At 40.6% G+C, this 20,285-nt stretch overlaps 1 protein-coding gene across 4 annotated transcripts in view; it reads left to right on the top strand.

The window, feature by feature from the left end:
- The window catches only part of LOC123771027 (junctional adhesion molecule-like), a 90,034-nt gene that overhangs the window by 51,690 nt on the left and 18,059 nt on the right, over positions 1-20,285 (top strand). For 2 of the 4 annotated variants that reach the window (XM_045763271.2, XM_069324406.1), the window contains exon 2: positions 17,556-18,150. The exons of 1 other annotated variant lie outside the window; for it this stretch is intronic. In XM_045763271.2, the coding sequence (XP_045619227.2) occupies positions 18,042-18,150 (109 nt within the window). In that variant the 5' untranslated portion in view covers positions 17,556-18,041. Of the gene's footprint in view, positions 1-17,420; positions 18,151-20,285 lie in introns of those variants that run through there. One more of the 4 variants, XM_045763261.2, reaches the window with a different exon arrangement.

Here is a 20,285-nt window from a genome sequence, read left to right as displayed (position 1 = left end):
ATATATTTATATATATGGTTGACCGATTGCAAAGCTACATTTGTTCAATAGTTGATGACTGCTTCTTGGACTCGAACCCAGGCCTCCAGAGTAGGACCTCTAGCATTATGCTCACTCTTTCATTATTTGCATTATAGTGTTTGAAGGTCGTGATAGCAACAATGAAATAGAAGACTTATTTGTTCATCTTTTAACCATCCTGGACATAGTACTCGGCTGCTATCCTGATGGTCTTGGTTCGAATCCTTGAGGTCACTTTACTGTTGAATATTATGTTTGTGAAACAGAATATCGGTCTGTTGAGGCTTGCAGGACATACGCCCAAGGCTAATCTCGTTCAATTATTGAACGAGATTAGCTAATCGAGATTAGCTAATAACGAGATTAGATTATTGAACGAGAAACAAGTTCGATACCATTGAAATGAGTACCACACACCAACTTGCGATGCATTGCGATGATTTAGCTTGGGATGATTTACCTTGTGATGATTTGGGGGCTTAGCGTCCTCGCTAAGGTTAGAAAAATATATGAATCAGTTTGCGGTGGTTATTTAAATCGGAACTGCCTCGTATAGGCCAATATAGACCTGCTGCAGTTCCGTAATTCTTATGTAATTAAGTTATTAATTCTTATGTAATCATTACTTTCCATGAAAAATTTACTTAGCAAGATTGTAGGCGTTTCTCAGGACTGTCTTAATTAGAATTAATACTAATTAGAATTAATACTAATTAGAATTAATTAATATTAATTAATGTTTAATTAATGTTTAATTAATTAATTAATTAATTAATTAACCGTGCGTGTTAAGGTTTTTAACACGCACGGCGAAGCTTGGATATGATAAGCTATTAATTACACAAAAAAACAAAAAATGTGTTTCATTTGTACCAGTTATCAAGGAAATTAATTTAACTCCAAATTGAATCTCAATCACCACCATCCACTTGTGCTGGACGGTAGAGGGATGGTCTATATCCATTGCAGCGAGCGATTCCCCCCGATTTATCGATTGGCTAGGCACTATTCTTTACCTGCGGCCTCCCATCCCAGCTCCTATCCTGCCGTCACATCACGTCCCAGACATTCTATCCTAACACTTCCTTCGGTAATTACCTCACCTGCCCTACACCTGCATAGATAATTAACTTATCCCGAAGCTATTAATTATCACCAGCGGCCTAGCTAATTTACTACCACAAGAACTGATGTTGTTATAGATTCAGCTACTCGGAACAAGTTCCAAATAGCACAAGCTATGGTTAGCCCCGTAACTTACCTGACACAGGAGCGGGCCAAGTAGCACGGGCTATGGTGAGCCCGTAGTGGACTTACCTGGCACAGGCGCGGTGCTGTGTGTTGACAAGAACTGATGAAATTACCTGGCAAATATATTCAACAGGATATAGCTTATGTAATGCTATTTATAATGACTGTTTATATTTATATAACTATTTATAATTATTGTTATTTATTTTTATTGACATATATATATATATATATATATATATATATATATATATATATATATATATATATATATATATATATATATATATAAATATATATATAAGAACATAAGAACAAAGGTAACTGCAGAAGGCCTATTGGCCCATACGAGGCAGCTCCTATTCTATAACCACCCAATCCCACTCATATACTTGTCCAACCCGTGCTTGAAACAATCGAGGGACCCCACCTCCACAATGTTACGCGGCAATTGGTTCCACAAATCAACAACCCTGTTACTGAACCAGTATTTACCCAAGTCTTTCCTAAATCTAAACTTATCCAATTTATACCCATTGTTTCGTGTTCTGTCCTGTGTTGATACTTTTAATACCCTATTAATATCCCCCCGGTTATGTCCATTCATCCACTTGTAAACCTCTATCATGTCACCCCTAACTCTTCGCCTTTCCAGTGAATGCAACTTAAGCTTTGTTAATCTTTCTTCATATGAAAGATTTCTAATTTGGGGAATTAACTTAGTCATCCTACGCTGGACACGTTCAAGTGAATTTATATCCATTCTATAATATGGCGACCAAAACTGAACTGCATAATCTAAATGGGGCCTAACTAGAGCAAGATATAGCTTGAGAACCACACCAGGTGTCTTGTTACTAACGCTGCGATTAATAAATCCAAGTGTCCGATTTGCCTTATTACGAACATTTATGCATTGATCCTTTTGTTTTAAATTCTTACTAATCATAACTCCCAGATCCCTTTCGCAATCCGACTTCGCAATCACAACACCATCTAGCTCGTATCTTGTAACTCTATCATCATTACCTAACCTCAGAACTTTACATTTATCAGCATTAAACTGCATCTGCCAATCCTTTGACCATTTCAAAACCCTATCTAGATCAACTTGAAGTGATAGTGAGTCCTCCTCCGAATTAATTTCCCTACCGATTTTCGTATCATCGGCAAATTTGCAAATGTTGCTACTCAAACCTGAATCTAAATCATTTATATATATTATAAACAACAGAGGTCCCAGGACAGAGCCTTGAGGCACTCCACTTACAACATTTTCCCACTCTGACTTGATTCCATTTATACTAACTCTCTGTTTCCTTTGGTATAGCCATGCCCTAATCCAGCTTAATATAACACCCCCAATACCATGAGACTCTATCTTTTTAATCAGTCTTTCATGTGGCACTGTATCAAAAGCTTTGCTAAAGTCAAGGTATACAACATCGCAATCCTTACCACTATCAACTGCCTCAACAATGCTAGAATAAAAAGATAACAAATTTGTTAAACATGAACGGCCATTTATAAAACCATGTTGCGACTCAATTATTAATTTATGTTTTTCAAGATGAAGACGAATTTTATTTGCTATTATAGATTCGAGTAACTTTCCCACAATAGACGTTAGGCTAATTGGTCGATAGTTAGACGCAAGTGATCTATCTCCTTTCTTAAAAACTGGTATCACATTAGCAACTTTCCAAAACTCTGGCACTCTGCCTGACTCTAATGATTTATTAAATATGGTTGACAGTGGGTCACAAAGCTCCTCTTTGCATTCTTTAAGCACCCTGGCAAACACTTCATCCGGCCCTGGGGATTTGTTTGGTTTGAGTTTTACTATTTGTTTAAGAACATCCTCCCTGGTAACTGTTAAACTCGTCAACCTGTCCTCGTCCCCACCCACATAGACTTGTTCGGCTGAAGGCATATTGTTAAGTTCCTCTTTAGTAAATACAGATACAAAATATTTATTAAAAATACTACTCATCTCTTCATCACTATCTGTTATTTGACCTGTCTCAGTTTTTAATGGACCTATCCTTTCCCTAGTCTTAGTACGATATAACTGAAAAAACCCTTTAGGATTTGTCTTTGCTTGCCCTGCTATGCAAACTTCATAGTTTCTTTTTGCTTTCCTTATCTCTTTTTTAACATTTCTAACCAGTTGTACGAATTCCTGTTCTAAAGTGACCTCCCCATTTTTAATCCTTTTGTACCAAGCTCTCTTTTTACCTATAAAAATATATAAATATATATATATAAATATAAATATATATATATATATAAATATATATATATAAATATATATATATATATATATATATATATATATATATATATATATATATATATATATATATATATATATATATATATATATATATATGCGGAAAATCCACAGAGAAATATGAAATGAGGTGAACGTTTCGGCTTAGTTTTTTTTCGGATAGTTTTTCTTAATGAACTCAATTCTTTGGTACTTTCAATAAAATTCACTTGTGAGACTGAGGAGAATGGTACTCTTCCGTTTTTGGACATTATGATTCATAGAGTCACTAGAAAGTTCAAATTTAATGTGTATAGGAAACCTACCAATGTGGGGTCGTATGTTAATTTTTATTCGAATCATCATAGTAAAGTTAAACAGGCAGTATTTTCAGGAATGTTTCTACGAGCTTTGAGGATTTGCAGCCCTGAGTTTTTTGATGAAGAGATTGCTAAAATATATGAAATTGGGAAGAGTTTACAATATCCTAAGAGGTTTTTGGATTTCTCGTTAGTACAAGCCAAGCGTACGTTTTATAATCACGTCCCTAAGGCGAAACCAAAAATTATTAACTCATTGGTGGTACCTTATGCGAGTGGACTTGAAAAATTGTCTCTGATTTTTAAGAAACTTAATATAAATTTGGTGTTCACTAATAGTACGATCAAATCCAATTTAATAAAAAAACTCCCCTGATACAGCAGGTTGTGTGTATTCGATTCCCTGCAATGATTGTGATTCTGTGTACCTTGGACAAACAGGAAAGTCCTTACAATTGCGGTTGTCACAACATGCTTATAGTATTAGAACTGCCCAAACGTCTAATGCATTGTATCTACATACGAGTTTATGCGATCACAATATTAACTGGAATGGGGCAAAAAGCATTACCAATTGTGGGGATTTCGTGGAACGGAATTTGATTGAGTCTGCTCTAATCAGTCAGTGTCCAAATCTTCTTAATGTTAGTACTGGAATGTACAAACTTGATCCATTTTTAAGTTATAATATTGCACAACAGTTTAAGAAACAACTCTGATAGAGAGGCTTACAATGTCTCATTATAATTGTATATTAATATATTGTGTGTTCATGAGGCTTTTCTTTAATCTTTCATCCGTATTCTCTGACCGCTTAATCCTCTTTGACCATTCTAAGCTAAGCTATACCTGTTTCTTGGTTAATTACACCTGACCAACCCTAGGGATGGGTTGGTCAGGTGTCGGCCTATATATCCTCCCCCTTCTCCCTTCTCCCACATTAGGTTGCAGGCCCTGGCAGCAGCACCATTTGGTCACCACTTGGTCCGGGAGACATCTCCCGTCACGCAGGGTGCAGTTGCACCTCCACAGATCTCCAGTATCAGCTCTTGATACTGGTAATGGCTCAAAAGGGCCACCACTTACGGGCTATTCATGCCCGTGCCACCTTTTCGATGGTTTAATCGTCATCTTGGACACATTCATGGGAGACATCTCCCGTCACGCTGAGTGCACTTGCACCTCCACAGATCTCCAGTATCAGCTCTTGATACTGGTGATGGCTCGAAAGGGCCACCACTTACGAGCTATTCATGCCCGTGCCATCTTTTGGGTGGCTTCATCTTCATCTTCTTCATCTGTTTAAAACACGGGAGACATCTCCCGTCACGCTGGGTGCAGTCGCACCTCCACAGATCTCCAGTATCATCTATTAATACTGGTGATGGCTCAAAAGGGCCACCACTTACCAATTCATGCCCGTGCCACCTATTGGGTGGCTTCATCTTCATCTTAACACATTCACAAGGGAGACATCTCCCATCATGCAGGGTGCATTCGCACCTCCACAGATCTCCAGTATCAGCTCTTGATACTGGTAATGGCTTAAAATGGCCACCACTTACGGGCTATTCATGCCCGTGCCACCTTTTGGGTGGCTTAATCTTCATCATCATCATCATCCTTCTCCCAGATCTGGTCACCACTTGGTCCGGGAGACATCTCCCGTCACGCAGGGTGCATTCGCACCTCCACAGATCTCCAGTATCAGCTCTTGATACTGGTAATGGCTCAAAAGGGCCACCACTTACGGGCTATTCATGCCCGTGCCACCTTTTGGGTGGCTTAATCTTTATCAATCAATCAATCGTGTTTGACCACCACTTGGTCCGAGAGACATCTCCTGTCACGCAGGGTGCAGTCGCGCCTCCACAGATCTCCAGTATCAGCTCTTGATACTGGTAATGGCTCAAAAGGGCCACCACTTACGAGCTATTCATGCCCGTGCCACCTTTTTGGTGGCTTCATCTTCATCTTAACACATTCACAAGGGAGACATCTCCCGTCACGCTGGGTGCATTCGCACCTCCAGAGATCTCCAGTATCAGCTCTTGATACTGGAAATGGCTTAAAATGGCCACCACTTACAGGCTATTTATGCCCGTGCCACCTTTTTGGTGGCTTCATCTTCATCTTAACACATTCACAAGGGAGACATCTCCCGTCACGCAGGGTGCAGTCGCGCCTCCACAGATCTCCAGTATCAGCTCTTGATACTGGTAAATGGCTCAAAAGGGCCACCACTTACGAGCTATTCATGCCCGTGCCACCTTTTGGGTGGCTTCATCTTCATCATCATCATTCCTCATCACGATCTGGTCACCATTTGGTCCGGGAAACATCTCCCGTCACGCAGGGTGCAGTCGCACCTCCACAGATCTCCAGTATCATCTATTGATACTGGTGATGGCTCAAAAGGGCCACCACTTACGAGCTATTCATGCCCGTGCCACCTTTTGGGTGGCTTCATCTTCATCTTAACACATTCACAAGGGAGACATCTCCCGTCATGCAGGGTGCATTCGCACCTCCACAGATCTCCAGTATCAGCTCCTGATACTGGTAATGGCTTAAAATGGCCACCACTTACGGGCTATTTATGCTCGTGCCACCTTTTGGGTTGCTTCATCTTCATCTTAACACATTCATAAGGGAGACATCTCCCGTCATGCAGGGTGCATTCGCACCTCCACAGATCTCCAGTATCAGCTCTTGATACTGGTAATGGCTTAAAAGGGCCACCACTTACGGGCTATTCATGCCCGTGCCACCTTTTGGGTGGCTTAATCTTCATCAATCAACCTTCTCCTTATATATATATATATATATATATATATAACTGAAAACTCACACCCCAGAAGTGACTCGAACCCATACTCCCACAACTGGTATGTACAGGGACGCCTTAATCCGCTTGACCATCACGACCGGACATAAGGAAGTGATAGCCGAGGCTATATGAACCACTTCCCCGCCGGCACTCGGATGGTAATCTTGGGCATAGCATTTTATCAAATCACCTCATTCTTTGGGGCACACGTGAGGAACACAAATGCAAACAAGCCTGAATGGTCCCCAGGACTATATACAACTGAAAACTCACACCCCAGAAGTGACTCGAACCCATACTCCCACAACTGGTATGTACAGGGACGCCTTAATCCGCTTGACCATCACGACCGGACATAAGGAAGTGATAGCCGAGGCTATATGAACCACTTCCCCGCCGGCACTCGGATGGTAATCTTGGGCATAGCATTTTATCAAATCACCTCATTCTTTGGGGCACACGTGAGGAACACAAATGCAAACAAGCCTGAATGGTCCCCAGGACTATATACAACTGAAAACTCACACCCCAGAAGTGACTCGAACCCATACTCCCACAACTGGTATGTACAGGGACGCCTTAATCCGCTTGACCATCACGACCGGACATAAGGAAGTGATAGCCGAGGCTATATGAACCACTTCCCCGCCGGCACTCGGATGGTAATCTTGGGCATAGCATTTTATCAAATCACCTCATTCTTTGGGGCACACGTGAGGAACACAAATGCAAACAAGCCTGAATGGTCCCCAGGACTATATACAACTGAAAACTCACACCCCAGAAGTGACTCGAACCCATACTCCCACAACTGGTATGTACAGGGACGCCTTAATCCGCTTGACCATCACGACCGGACATAAGGAAGTGATAGCCGAGGCTATATGAACCACTTCCCCGCCGGCACTCGGATGGTAATCTTGGGCATAGCATTTTATCAAATCACCTCATTCTTTGGGGCACACGTGAGGAACACAAATGCAAACAAGCCTGAATGGTCCCCAGGACTATATACAACTGAAAACTCACACCCCAGAAGTGACTCGAACCCATACTCCCACAACTGGTATGTACAGGGACGCCTTAATCCGCTTGACCATCACGACCGGACATAAGGAAGTGATAGCCGAGGCTATATGAACCACTTCCCCGCCGGCACTCGGATGGTAATCTTGGGCATAGCATTTTATCAAATCACCTCATTCTTTGGGGCACACGTGAGGAACACAAATGCAAACAAGCCTGAATGGTCCCCAGGACTATATACAACTGATTTGATAAAATGCTATGCCCAAGATTACCATCCGAGTGCCGGCGGGGAAGTGGTTCATATAGCCTCGGCTATCACTTCCTTATGTCCGGTCGTGATGGTCAAGCGGATTAAGGCGTCCCTGTACATACCAGTTGTGGGAGTATGGGTTCGAGTCACTTCTGGGGTGTGAGTTTTCAGTTGTATATAGTCCTGGGGACCATTCAGGCTTGTTTGCATTTGTGTTCCTCACGTGTGCCCCAAAGAATGAGGTGATTTGATAAAATGCTATGCCCAAGATTACCATCCGAGTGCCGGCGGGGAAGTGGTTCATATAGCCTCGGCTATCACTTCCTTATGTCCGGTCGTGATGGTCAAGCGGATTAAGGCGTCCCTGTACATACCAGTTGTGGGAGTATGGGTTCGAGTCACTTCTGGGGTGTGAGTTTTCAGTTGTATATAGTCCTGGGGACCATTCAGGCTTGTTTGCATTTGTGTTCCTCACGTGTGCCCCAAAGAATGAGGTGATTTGATAAAATGCTATGCCCAAGATTACCATCCGAGTGCCGGCGGGGAAGTGGTTCATATAGCCTCGGCTATCACTTCCTTATGTCCGGTCGTGATGGTCAAGCGGATTAAGGCGTCCCTGTACATACCAGTTGTGGGAGTATGGGTTCGAGTCACTTCTGGGGTGTGAGTTTTCAGTTGTATATAGTCCTGGGGACCATTCAGGCTTGTTTGCATTTGTGTTCCTCACGTGTGCCCCAAAGAATGAGGTGATTTGATAAAATGCTATGCCCAAGATTACCATCCGAGTGCCGGCGGGGAAGTGGTTCATATAGCCTCGGCTATCACTTCCTTATGTCCGGTCGTGATGGTCAAGCGGATTAAGGCGTCCCTGTACATACCAGTTGTGGGAGTATGGGTTCGAGTCACTTCTGGGGTGTGAGTTTTCAGTTGTATATAGTCCTGGGGACCATTCAGGCTTGTTTGCATTTGTGTTCCTCACGTGTGCCCCAAAGAATGAGGTGATTTGATAAAATGCTATGCCCAAGATTACCATCCGAGTGCCGGCGGGGAAGTGGTTCATATAGCCTCGGCTATCACTTCCTTATGTCCGGTCGTGATGGTCAAGCGGATTAAGGCGTCCCTGTACATACCAGTTGTGGGAGTATGGGTTCGAGTCACTTCTGGGGTGTGAGTTTTCAGTTGTATATAGTCCTGGGGACCATTCAGGCTTGTTTGCATTTGTGTTCCTCACGTGTGCCCCAAAGAATGAGGTGATTTGATAAAATGCTATGCCCAAGATTACCATCCGAGTGCCGGCGGGGAAGTGGTTCATATAGCCTCGGCTATCACTTCCTTATGTCCGGTCGTGATGGTCAAGCGGATTAAGGCGTCCCTGTACATACCAGTTGTGGGAGTATGGGTTCGAGTCACTTCTGGGGTGTGAGTTTTCAGTTGTATATAGTCCTGGGGACCATTCAGGCTTGTTTGCATATATATATATATATATATATATATATATATATATATATATATATATATATATATATATATATATATATTGTCCTGGGGACCATTCAGGCTTGTTCGCATTTGTGTTCCTCACGTGTGCCCCAAAGAATGAGGTGATTTGGTAAAATGCTATGCCCAAGATTACTATCCGAGTGCCGGCGGTGGGGTGGTTCAAATAGCCTCGGCTATCACCTCATTTTGTCCGGTCGTGGTGGTCAAGTGGATTAAGGCGTCTTGTACATACCAGTTGCGTTGCTCCTGGGAGTATGGGTTCGAGTCACTTCTGGGGTGTGAGTTTTCAGTTGCATATTGTCCTGGGGACCATTCAGGCTTGTTCGCATTTGTGTTCCTCACGTGTGCCCCAAAGAATGAGGTGATTTGGTAAAATGCTATGCCCAAGATTACTATCCGAGTGCCGGCGGTGGGGTGGTTCAAATAGCCTCGACTATGACCTCATTTTGTCCGGTCGTGATGGTCAAGTGGATTAAGGCGTCTTGTACATACCAGTTGCGTTGCTCCTGGGAGTATGGGTTCGAGTCACTTCTGGGGTGTGAGTTTTCAGTTGCATATTGTCCTGGGGACCATTCAGGCTTGTTCGCATTTGTGTTCCTCACGTGTGCCCCAAAGAATGAGGTGATTTGGTAAAATGCTATGCCCAAGATTACTATCCGAGTGCCGGCGGTGGGGTGGTTCAAATAGTCTCGGCTATCACCTCATTTTGTCCGGTCGTGATGGTCAAGTGGATTAAGGCGTCTTGTACATACCAGTTGCGTTGCTCCTGGGAGTATGGGTTCGAGTCACTTCTGGGGTGTGAGTTTTCAGTTATATATATATATATATATATATATATATATATATATATATATATATATATATATATTAATTATTACTTTTGGAAATATTATTAGTATCTTCTGAGGCAAAAAATGTGGAAGAATAATGTGTCTTGCAATTCAGAAAATGATTTAGCTGCAGTTTTCTCAGTGACTGAATGGGCTTCGTTAAGACCCTGTGACAGGGAACAAGGGAAGCGCGTTAACTATTCTCTTCCAGCACGAGGATGGACGAGGAAAAAGTGGGAGAGACAGTGACACTTTTTGGCAGCAACACTTAAGGAGAGAGTTAAGTGGCACTCTGCTCTTAAGTGTTTTAGTCCATTCTTAGTCTGGTCTTGTGCATCTGAGCACAAATAACGCTGCAAGTCTCGTCTTCCTGAGCGCTCAGGTGAGATCACATTTACCTTAGTGAGCGCTCGACGGAGCTCACATTCATCTTACTGAGCGCTCAGGTGAGCTCATATTCATCTTACTGAGCGTTCAGATGAGCTCACATTCACTTTACTGAACGCTCAGGTGAGCTCACATTCATCTTACTGAACGCTCAGGTGAACTCATATTCATCTTACTGAGCGCTCAGATGAGCTCACATTCACTTTACTGAACGCTCAGGTGAGCTCACATTCATCTTACTGAACGCTCAGGTGAACTCATATTCATCTTACTGAGCGCTCAGGTGAGCTCATATTCATCTTACTGAGCGCTCAGGTGAGCTCATATTCATCTTACTGAGCGCTCAGGTGAGCTCATATTCATCTTACTGAGCGCTCAGGTGAGCTCATATTCATCTTACTGAACGCTCAGGTGAGCTCATATTCATCTTACTGAGCGCTCAGGTGAGCTCATATTCATCTTACTGAGCGCTCAGGTGAGCTCATATTCATCTTACTGAACGCTGGGAGCGAATGGTAGCCGGTCGGCCGAGTGGACAGCACGCTGAATTTGTGATCCTGTGGTCCCGGGTTCGATCCCGGGCGCCGGCGAGAAACAATGGGCAGAGTTTCTTTCACCCGATGCCCCTGTTACCTAGCAGTAAAATAGGTACCTGGGTGTTAGTCAGCTGTCACGGGCTTCTTCCTGGGGGTGGACGCTTGGTCGAGGACCGGGCCGCGGGGACACTAAAGCCCCGAAATCATCTCAAGATAACCTCAAGATCTCAAGATAACGCTCAGATGAGCTGACATTCACTTTACTGAACGTCCAGGTGAGTAAGGTGAATTTGGAAGCTCTATTGCTGGTACGAACAGTTAAACGGAACAAGTGAAAAATTCTAATTAGTGCGGATAAAGTTCTTATCATTTGACGTATGTCAAATGGAGTTTGAAATTTCATCTTGAAGTTTACTCAAGCCAAATCAGCTGAGCAAACCAATGGCATTTGTTTACGGTAGACTATAAGGAGGAATTTACAATAAGTAAATTTTATGAGAGTCAGTTATCCTCAGAGGAATCGGTATGTCGTGATCATTGTCTCGCAGACAGCAGTATTCAGAGCTGTCTGGGGCGAAGGGAAGGGGACTATTAGGGGGGGGGGGGGGAAGCGCCAAGCTATTGCGAATATATAGTACTTGCTCATCTGGAATCTACGAATTACCACATATTTACCATCTTAAGACGTCAGTATTCAACACACACATCATCATGTAAACACCTGCTGCGAGCACTCAGCTTCATCAACACCTGAAACATCAGACTCCACTACCGTCTCAACATATTAATCCTACATAGTTCACTTCAGGCGTGATTAAACACCGTTAATGGGAACTGAAATCCATTCAATATTTTTTTACTGGGTGGGGCCAGGAAGGAAGAACATAGTATCCTTTTTTATTTTTTTCTGAGCCAACCTGGGGCCAGATTCACGAAAGCACTTACGAAAACACTTACGAACGTGTACATCTTTCCTCAATCTTTGGCGACTTTGTTTACAATTATTAAGCAGTTAATGAGCTCCGAAGCACCAGGAGGCTGTTTATAACAATAACAACAGTTGATTAGCAAGTTTTCATGCTTGTAAACTGTTTAATAAATGTAACCAAAGCCGTCAAAGATTGAGGAAAGATGTACATGTTCGTAAGTACTTGCGTAAGTGCTTTCGTGAATCTGGCCCCTGGTTCTAAAAAGCCTTTTGACCGATCTGATTTTCTGAGTGGCTGCCTCGTAAGGCTCGTAAGGCACGCGACGTATTCAGCCCATTTCCCTGGTATTTTGGGATTTCCGGCAATGGTCGTGTTATTTGTAATGGCGTTCTTTGGTACAGCAATCTCTCTCAATGAGTTTTTTCATTCACTTCCTTCATGAAGGCAAAAAAAAAAAATCCGGGCCTTTCAGGGAGTCTAATTGATACGTCTTTATTAATAAAGGTGTTTTATCCTGACTTCCCAGATGGCTGTCAACTGTCTGTATGCCTCCGTCAGGAGCAAAGTATTAGCTGTCAGTAGCAAAACTTCAGCTGTCAGGAGCAAGCTTTAGCTGTCAGTAGCGAAACTATAGTTTTCATGATCGAGGTAACATCACTGAAAATGTGACGAAGGTGAAGAAAGAAAAGTAACGATAACATTAAAGTGAAGGTGAAGGCTCAGAAGAATGAAATACTAGGAGTGATGCCTACAGTGAAGAAGGTTGAGGCATGATGGCACTAGTAGTGAGGGAGAGTGGAGTTTAGGGCCACTAGCAGTGACTTAGGGTGAAAATGAAAGAGAGAGAGAGAGAGAGAGGGAGAGAGAGAGAAAAAAAAGAGAGTGTGTGAAAGATTCTCTGAGCGTTCTCTGTCTTTGTCTGTCTCTGCCTCTGTCTCTATCTCTGTCTGTCTGTCTGTCTCTCTCTCTCTCTCTCTCTCTCTCTCTCTCTCTCTCTCTCTCTCTCTCTCTCTCTCTCTCTCTCTCTCTCTCTCTCTCTCTCTCTCTCTCTCTCTCTCTCTCCCCCTCCAAATCTCCCTCAGAAAATGTATTACATAGCAATAAAGAAACTGCTGAAAAATGGTCTGGAAAAATCCTCCGTCAATTAATTTCATTATTATGGTCAAAAATATAAATTGCAAACTTATAATATACATTTTATTGTAATCTTTTTAGTAATATTTTCAAACGCATAAAATTGCCGATTACTTAATAATTCAACAAGTACCTGATTTTAAAACAAAACAAATAGAAATTTATAAACATTTCTGTGACATGTCATTCGTATTTCAGACAAATAAATTATATAATAAAACAAGTTATATGAGCCTCAGGTTCCTCTTTACTGTCGAGATGCCCTCGACGACAACGACCTCAGTCTTCCTTGATCTTAACTTTATTGAAGAAGCGCAAGATTCACTTTACTTTCACTCGACATCACTCTTCACAAGTCAGAGAAGCTCGCTCCAGACAGCCTAATAACTATCTGCATGGCTGGATTCAATCTTCTCTTCCTCACCTGAGCTGCTGTCTCTCTTTTTTAGGCTCTAGGCTCCATCTATCGAGAAAAAAAGTGAATGTTTATCTAGTTACCATACTAGGGAAATGGGAGGATTATCTAAGTACCATACTAGGGAAATGGGAGGATTATCTAGTTACCGTACTAGGGAAATGGGAGGATTATCTAGGTACCATACTAGGGAAATAGAAGGATTATTTAGTGATTATACTAGAAAAAGGGAAGGTTTATCTTTTAATCTTTGTCGATTAGGTTAGATTAGGAGAGTTAAGGTTCAGGTTAAGATTTATTTGGTTAGGCCACTTTTGATATGGTAAGGTTAGGTTAACCTAGATTTGGTTACGCCAGGTAAGGTTCGGTATATAGTATATATAGCACTTGGTAAGGATATGAGGATAATGAGTAGGGATATGTGGATACGAGGATAATTCCCTACAGCTCCCTTGCAGTTGGCTTCGTTCTCAACTCACACTCAGGGATCTAGGGTTCCATTCCAGGGCAGGACAGATATGGTTTAGCACGTTTTCTTTCACTTAATACCTCTGCTCAACTAGCATTAAATAAGGTACCCGGGAGAAAGCAAACTGTTGTGGGTGGCATCTTGAGGAAAATCAATAATTCGGCCACGGAGAGGACCTCGATACAGGCCTAAAGTAAAATTATATATACACAGGCGTACTGTCCCCGTGAAAATGAATGAAAATATGTCAGAAAAAACACACATTTGCATTCGTTTAACGAATTTTTTTGTAAATAATTCGTTTGTCGGTTTGGTGTTGGGCTTAAGGTCCATCAACCGTGAAAAAGGCATTATGTGGCCACCACAATTTTGGCCATAATAGCTACCACAATTGGCCATAATAGCTACCACAATTGGCCATAATAGCTACCACAATTGGTAACAATGGCCACCTCAATAGTTTACTGACCAACCACCAAAGTACACTTTAGTCTAGGACAAAAGCCAGGTAAACCTCTGGTTGTGTATATCCTTGTATTTATTAACTAGTTTCTTTATCTTTGATATTTACTGATTATCTCGTGTTATCTGATGTACATGTCTTTGGCAGGTAGGGAAATTTTATTAGGTTTAAATAATTTTTAGTGGGTTTATGTATTTATTTATTTATTTATTTTTTTTTGGGGGGGGGGAGTAAATTGTAAATAAGTTAAGGTTTCTATATCGATGTGACGAAGAGGAATTTTAATTTGCTCTGATTTGATTTTGACAAATTTCAACACCCACAGTTTTTGGGATTAAATTAATTTTTAATTGGACTTTTCGATTTTAGGTATTTTTGAATTAGTTATCTCTAAATAATTCATGAATGCTCATATATGTTATGTTTTTTATTGTTTTTTTTGGTGTGTTTTTGCAAATAATTTTTTGGTTCAAAATCGATGTTTTTTTTTTTTTAAACTACTTACTAGTCACTATATTACTATCTAAAACCTAAGAACGTACGAATTCTGACTACTGACGACCGTCATAATAGGTACTATATAACCAGGAGAATGTGTTGAGTGGTAACCTACAGTTTTCACTTATTTTGTTCTTGGTATATTGCCTCTTCATAACGCCTTCCCAGTCCTTACTCCAAGTCTACTATGTGGATCACATTGTTCACTCTCTACATCACCCACGCTGATTTATTTTAACGTTAAATTTTGCTTATATCGTGCGAATTTTGTTAAATGTTTTGAAATATGCTAATAAAATTTAGAAGCAGTGACGACTACTTATTTCCAGGATTGTCAATTTTTATTTTATTTCTAACAAATAAGGACAGAAAAAGGCTAATTCTGACTCTTGTTAGTAAGTTTAAAGCCTTTTCTTGCCTCAGTACACCATAACTCTTCGTCTATTTGCTTCCCTATAACACCATCAACCCATTTTTTTAAATAACTTCAAAACCAAGTCCCTATAATTACTACTGGGGGAATAGGAAGGGAAAACGAACACTTGAGTGTTTTTGAACAATCGAAGCGCTCAAAAAAAGTGGTTCACATTCTTCTGTGGTTTACAATGTTTCTTTTTCATGATAGTTAGAAGGATTTTCTATTTACAAACAAGCCATGGAGAGTGCAACACCTCATGTTTGTGTTTACATAATTATGTTGACCTTACAGCGAATATTATGACACACAAAGCCAAACTATCTCTCTCTCTTCCCCCCTCACAAAGCCACACTATCTCTCTCTTTCCCCACACAAAGCCAAACCATCTCTCTCTCTCTTCTCCCACACAAAGCCAAACTATCTCTCTCTCTCTCTTCCCCCACACAAAGCCAAACTATCTCTCTCTTCCTCCACACAAAGCCAAACTATCTCTCTCTCTCTCTCTCTTCCCCCACACAAAGCCAAACTATCTCTCTCTCTCTCTTCCCCCACACAAAGCCACACTATCTCTCTGTCTCTTCCTCCACACAAAGCCAAACTATCTCTCTCTCTCTCTCTTCCCCCACACAAACCCAAACTATCTCTCTCTTCCTCCACACAAAGCCACACTATCTCTCTCTCTCTTCCCCCACACAAAGCCACACTATCTCTCTGTTTTTCTCGCACACACTTTTCCTGTCACGTTTCATCACTGTGATGAGAGTGAGAAGGCCACATACACTCTTCATTAAATATATCTTCACATCATACCCATCTCCACTGACATTAGTTCTCTTCACATCCACTCGTGTGGACAGAAATGTGGACATTTCTACATTTATATATATATATATATATATATATATATATATATATATATATATATATATATATATATATATATATATATATATATATATATATATATATATATATATATATATATATATATATATATATATATATATATATATATATATATATATCACTAAGAACTCTTTGACCCGGCCAGGATTCGAACCCATGCCGTCCAGGATCACCCCTAAACGTACACAGTACCGTGACCACCGCACCAATGATCGTCTATAAGGATTGGCTTGCGCGTTCATGCAGCTTTCTCACACATGTTAGACTCAGTGCGGCCCGTGCATGCGCCAGAATTTGATGAAAAACTGTACCCAAATGGATCCATGAGTGTCGTCGGGGATTGGTCAGTCAGGGAGCTTAGTTAATAAGCGCCAAGACTGACCAATCCTTATAGACGATCATTGGTGCGGTGGTCACGGTACTGTGTACGTTTAGGGGTGATCCTGGACGGCATGGGTTCGAATCCTGGCCGGGTCAAAGAGTTCTTAGTGATATATGGCTTGCGCGTTCATGCAGCTTTCTCATATATATATATATATATATATATATATATATATATATATATATATATATATATATATATATATATATATATATATATATATATATATATATATATATATATATATATATATATATATATATATATATATATTCTTTTAGTGAAATTGCTTTTTCTCTATAGCTCATTGGAGATAACTCTTGCAACATAGCGTTTATTGCTGCAAATTATATATTAATTGCTTGGAATCTATAACACAAGTTAGAAGGTCGAGGCAAAATTAGGTATACAAGACAAACAAATCAATATTATCCCCCCCCCCCCATATATGTTCATTTCATTTAAAACGTGTACCAATTCCAATGATTAATCTATTATTCAGAGTAAGTGTTCATGTGAAGTAAATCCCAGCGATCTAACGTAATAAACACAACAATTATTTTTCTGATCAAGTGTTCAAGGCTTGGGAAGAACAGTAACGGGAGAGGAATGATGCTAAGTCCTCCCCCAGCCTCTGGCACATCCGGATGCTGCTGCTTCCACTCCTCTCGATCTTAATGATGTAACAGTCTGGTAAAAATTTGCCTTTCATCAGTGCTGACGGCCAGTACAGAGCGGATTCGTAAATAAATCCGTTTCCAACGGTGTTGATGATGCACGGATTTGATCAAGATTTATCGGATTTAATCCTTTAATCCTCCCTGGTGCTGAAGATGCAGGGATGTGGTCTGAACTTGCTTAAGCAGAGAAGATGTGGCGGTGTCAGAGTCCGTGTTTGAGGGTTGTTTATTGGTGCCTTAACAGAAAATATGAAGTGATGAGAAAGTGCAAAATGAGGAGGAATCGTTCCTCTTCCTGAGAAATATCATAATTCTCATATATACACTAATAATGAGAGGAAAAGTAGATAATAAAAATACTCAAGCTAGCAATGGAGCAAAAAATTAAACAATATGAATATGTAAAGTGGGAAGAAATGCAAGATAATATGCAGCCAAACCAAATATGACATATATGTTAAAAACTATAACTAACTTTATAATTTAAATTTAAGTGAAGACGGTCAATAAACAGTTGATTAATGAGAGAAGAAGTGATAGAAGAACACCAGGGAGACGGGGGATCGATCGAGGCCAGCATGGAGAGTGAGAGCTGGTCGCTGCTACTGTGTTTTGTCGTTCTTATCTTAGGTAAGTTAGCCCTGACCTACAGATAAATGTATCTCTGTCTCTCTCTTTCTGTCTCTCTGTCTCTTTCTCTCTCTCTCTCTCTCTCTCTCTCTCTCTCTCTCTCTCTCTCTCTCTCTCTCTCTCTCTCTCTCTCTCTCTCTCTCTCTCTCTCTCTCTCTCTCTCTCTCTCTCTCTCTCTCTCTCCCTACAGAGAGAGAATAGTTGCCACTGCAACTGTCATAAATTGTTTTATAAAAGTATCTAGTTGAAGAGCAAATTGAAGAATGCATTATTGAAGTCAGTCAACCGTAGAATTCAAATGTAATTAATATGTGTGAGCTAATGACTGCAGGGCAGCTGTCGAAATAGATTTTGCTGCAGTTTAGGGAACCGTAATGTGTTGTGGTGGCCATCCGTCATCTATTGTAGTGGTCATCAATCATCTATTGAGTAGCTTACCCATCAACTATTGTGTTCCCTAACTATCATGTGCCGTGCAGCTTAAATATCACGTACTCGGTACTTACCTAACAGGTGCGTATCTGAGAGGTAACGTAACTATAACCGCGTATGCACTAGCGCACTAGCCATTGTCTACGAAGAAGTGAGGACTAGCTTTTAACATCTCGTCTACTAACCCTGTGCCTATTCCGTTATCATTTACCTGTCCTAATGTTGAAATTCTTTGTCGACTCTAAGGTTATGGATAAAGGCGGCTTCTACAATACACACAGAAATCACAATATTCCTTGCATAGTAGGCTGAGAAGTGCGTTCTGGCTACTAGGTACGATATATATATATATATATATATATATATATATATATATATATATATATATATAATATATATATATATATATATATATATATATATATATATATATATATATATATATATATATATATATATATATATATATATATATATATATATATATATATATATATATATATATATATTATTAAATACGACCGAAAAAGTAAGATTAATAATTCTAACACGAATTTTCTCAATCTTTCGTACATTACGCTTCACTGTTGGAGGTAAATCAAAAATCACTTCTCCAAAATTCATTTTTATTTCTAGTCTGACGCGACACGGGCGCGTTTCGTAAAACTTATTACATTTTCAAAGACTTCACAAATACACAACTGATTAGAACTTACGTCTCTCTGATATTATATCTACATTTGAGTGAGGTGGGAAGGATGATGTAGCATTAACACAAGACAGAACAGGGGATATTAATAGGGTATTAAAAGTATCAACACAAGACAGAACAGAAAACAATGGGTATTGAATAGAAGTGTTTGTAGAAAGCCTATTGGTCCATATTTCTTGATGCTTCTATATTGGAGCGGAGTCTTGAGGTGGGTAGAATATAGTTGTGCAATAATTGGCTGTTGATTGCTGGTGTTGACTTCTTGATGAGTAGTGCCTCGCAAACGTCAAGCCGCCTGCTATCGCTGTATCTATCGATGATTTCTGTGTTGTTTACTAGGATTTCTCTGGCGATGGTTTGGTTATGGGAAGAGATTATATGTTCCTTAATGGAGCCCTGTTGCTTATGCATCGTTAAACGCCTAGAAAGAGATGTTGTTGTCTTGCCTATATACTGGGTTTTTTGGAGCTTACAGTCCCCAAGTGGGCATTTGAAGGCATAGACGACGTTAGTCTCTTTTAAAGCGTTCTGTTTTGTGTCTGGAGAGTTTCTCATGAGTAGGCTGGCCGTTTTTCTGGTTTTATAGTAAATCGTCAGTTGTATCCTCTGATTTTTGTCTGTAGGGATAACGTTTCTATTAACAATATCTTCCAGGACCCTTTCCTCCGTTTTATGAGCTGTGGAAAAGAAGTTCCTGTAAAATAGTCTAATAGGGGGTATAGGTGTTGTGTTAGTTGTCTCTTCAGAGGTTGCATGGCTTTTCACTTTCCTTCTTATGATGTCTTCGATGAAACCATTGGAGAAGCCGTTATTGACTAGAACCTGCCTTACCCTACAGAGTTCTTCGTCGACTTGCTTCCATTCTGAGCTGTGGCTGAGAGCACGGTCGACGTATGCGTTAACAACACTCCTCTTGTACCTGTCGGGGCAGTCGCTGTTGGCATTTAGGCACATTCCTATGTTTGTTTCCTTAGTGTAGACTGCAGTGTGG

The sequence above is a fragment of the Procambarus clarkii genome, chromosome 14, assembly GCF_040958095.1.
Source record: "Procambarus clarkii isolate CNS0578487 chromosome 14, FALCON_Pclarkii_2.0, whole genome shotgun sequence".
Taxonomy (NCBI): Eukaryota; Metazoa; Arthropoda; class Malacostraca; order Decapoda; family Cambaridae; genus Procambarus; species Procambarus clarkii.
The sequence above is the reverse complement of the archived record's forward strand: the minus strand, read 5'-3'. Positions and strand labels throughout refer to the sequence as shown.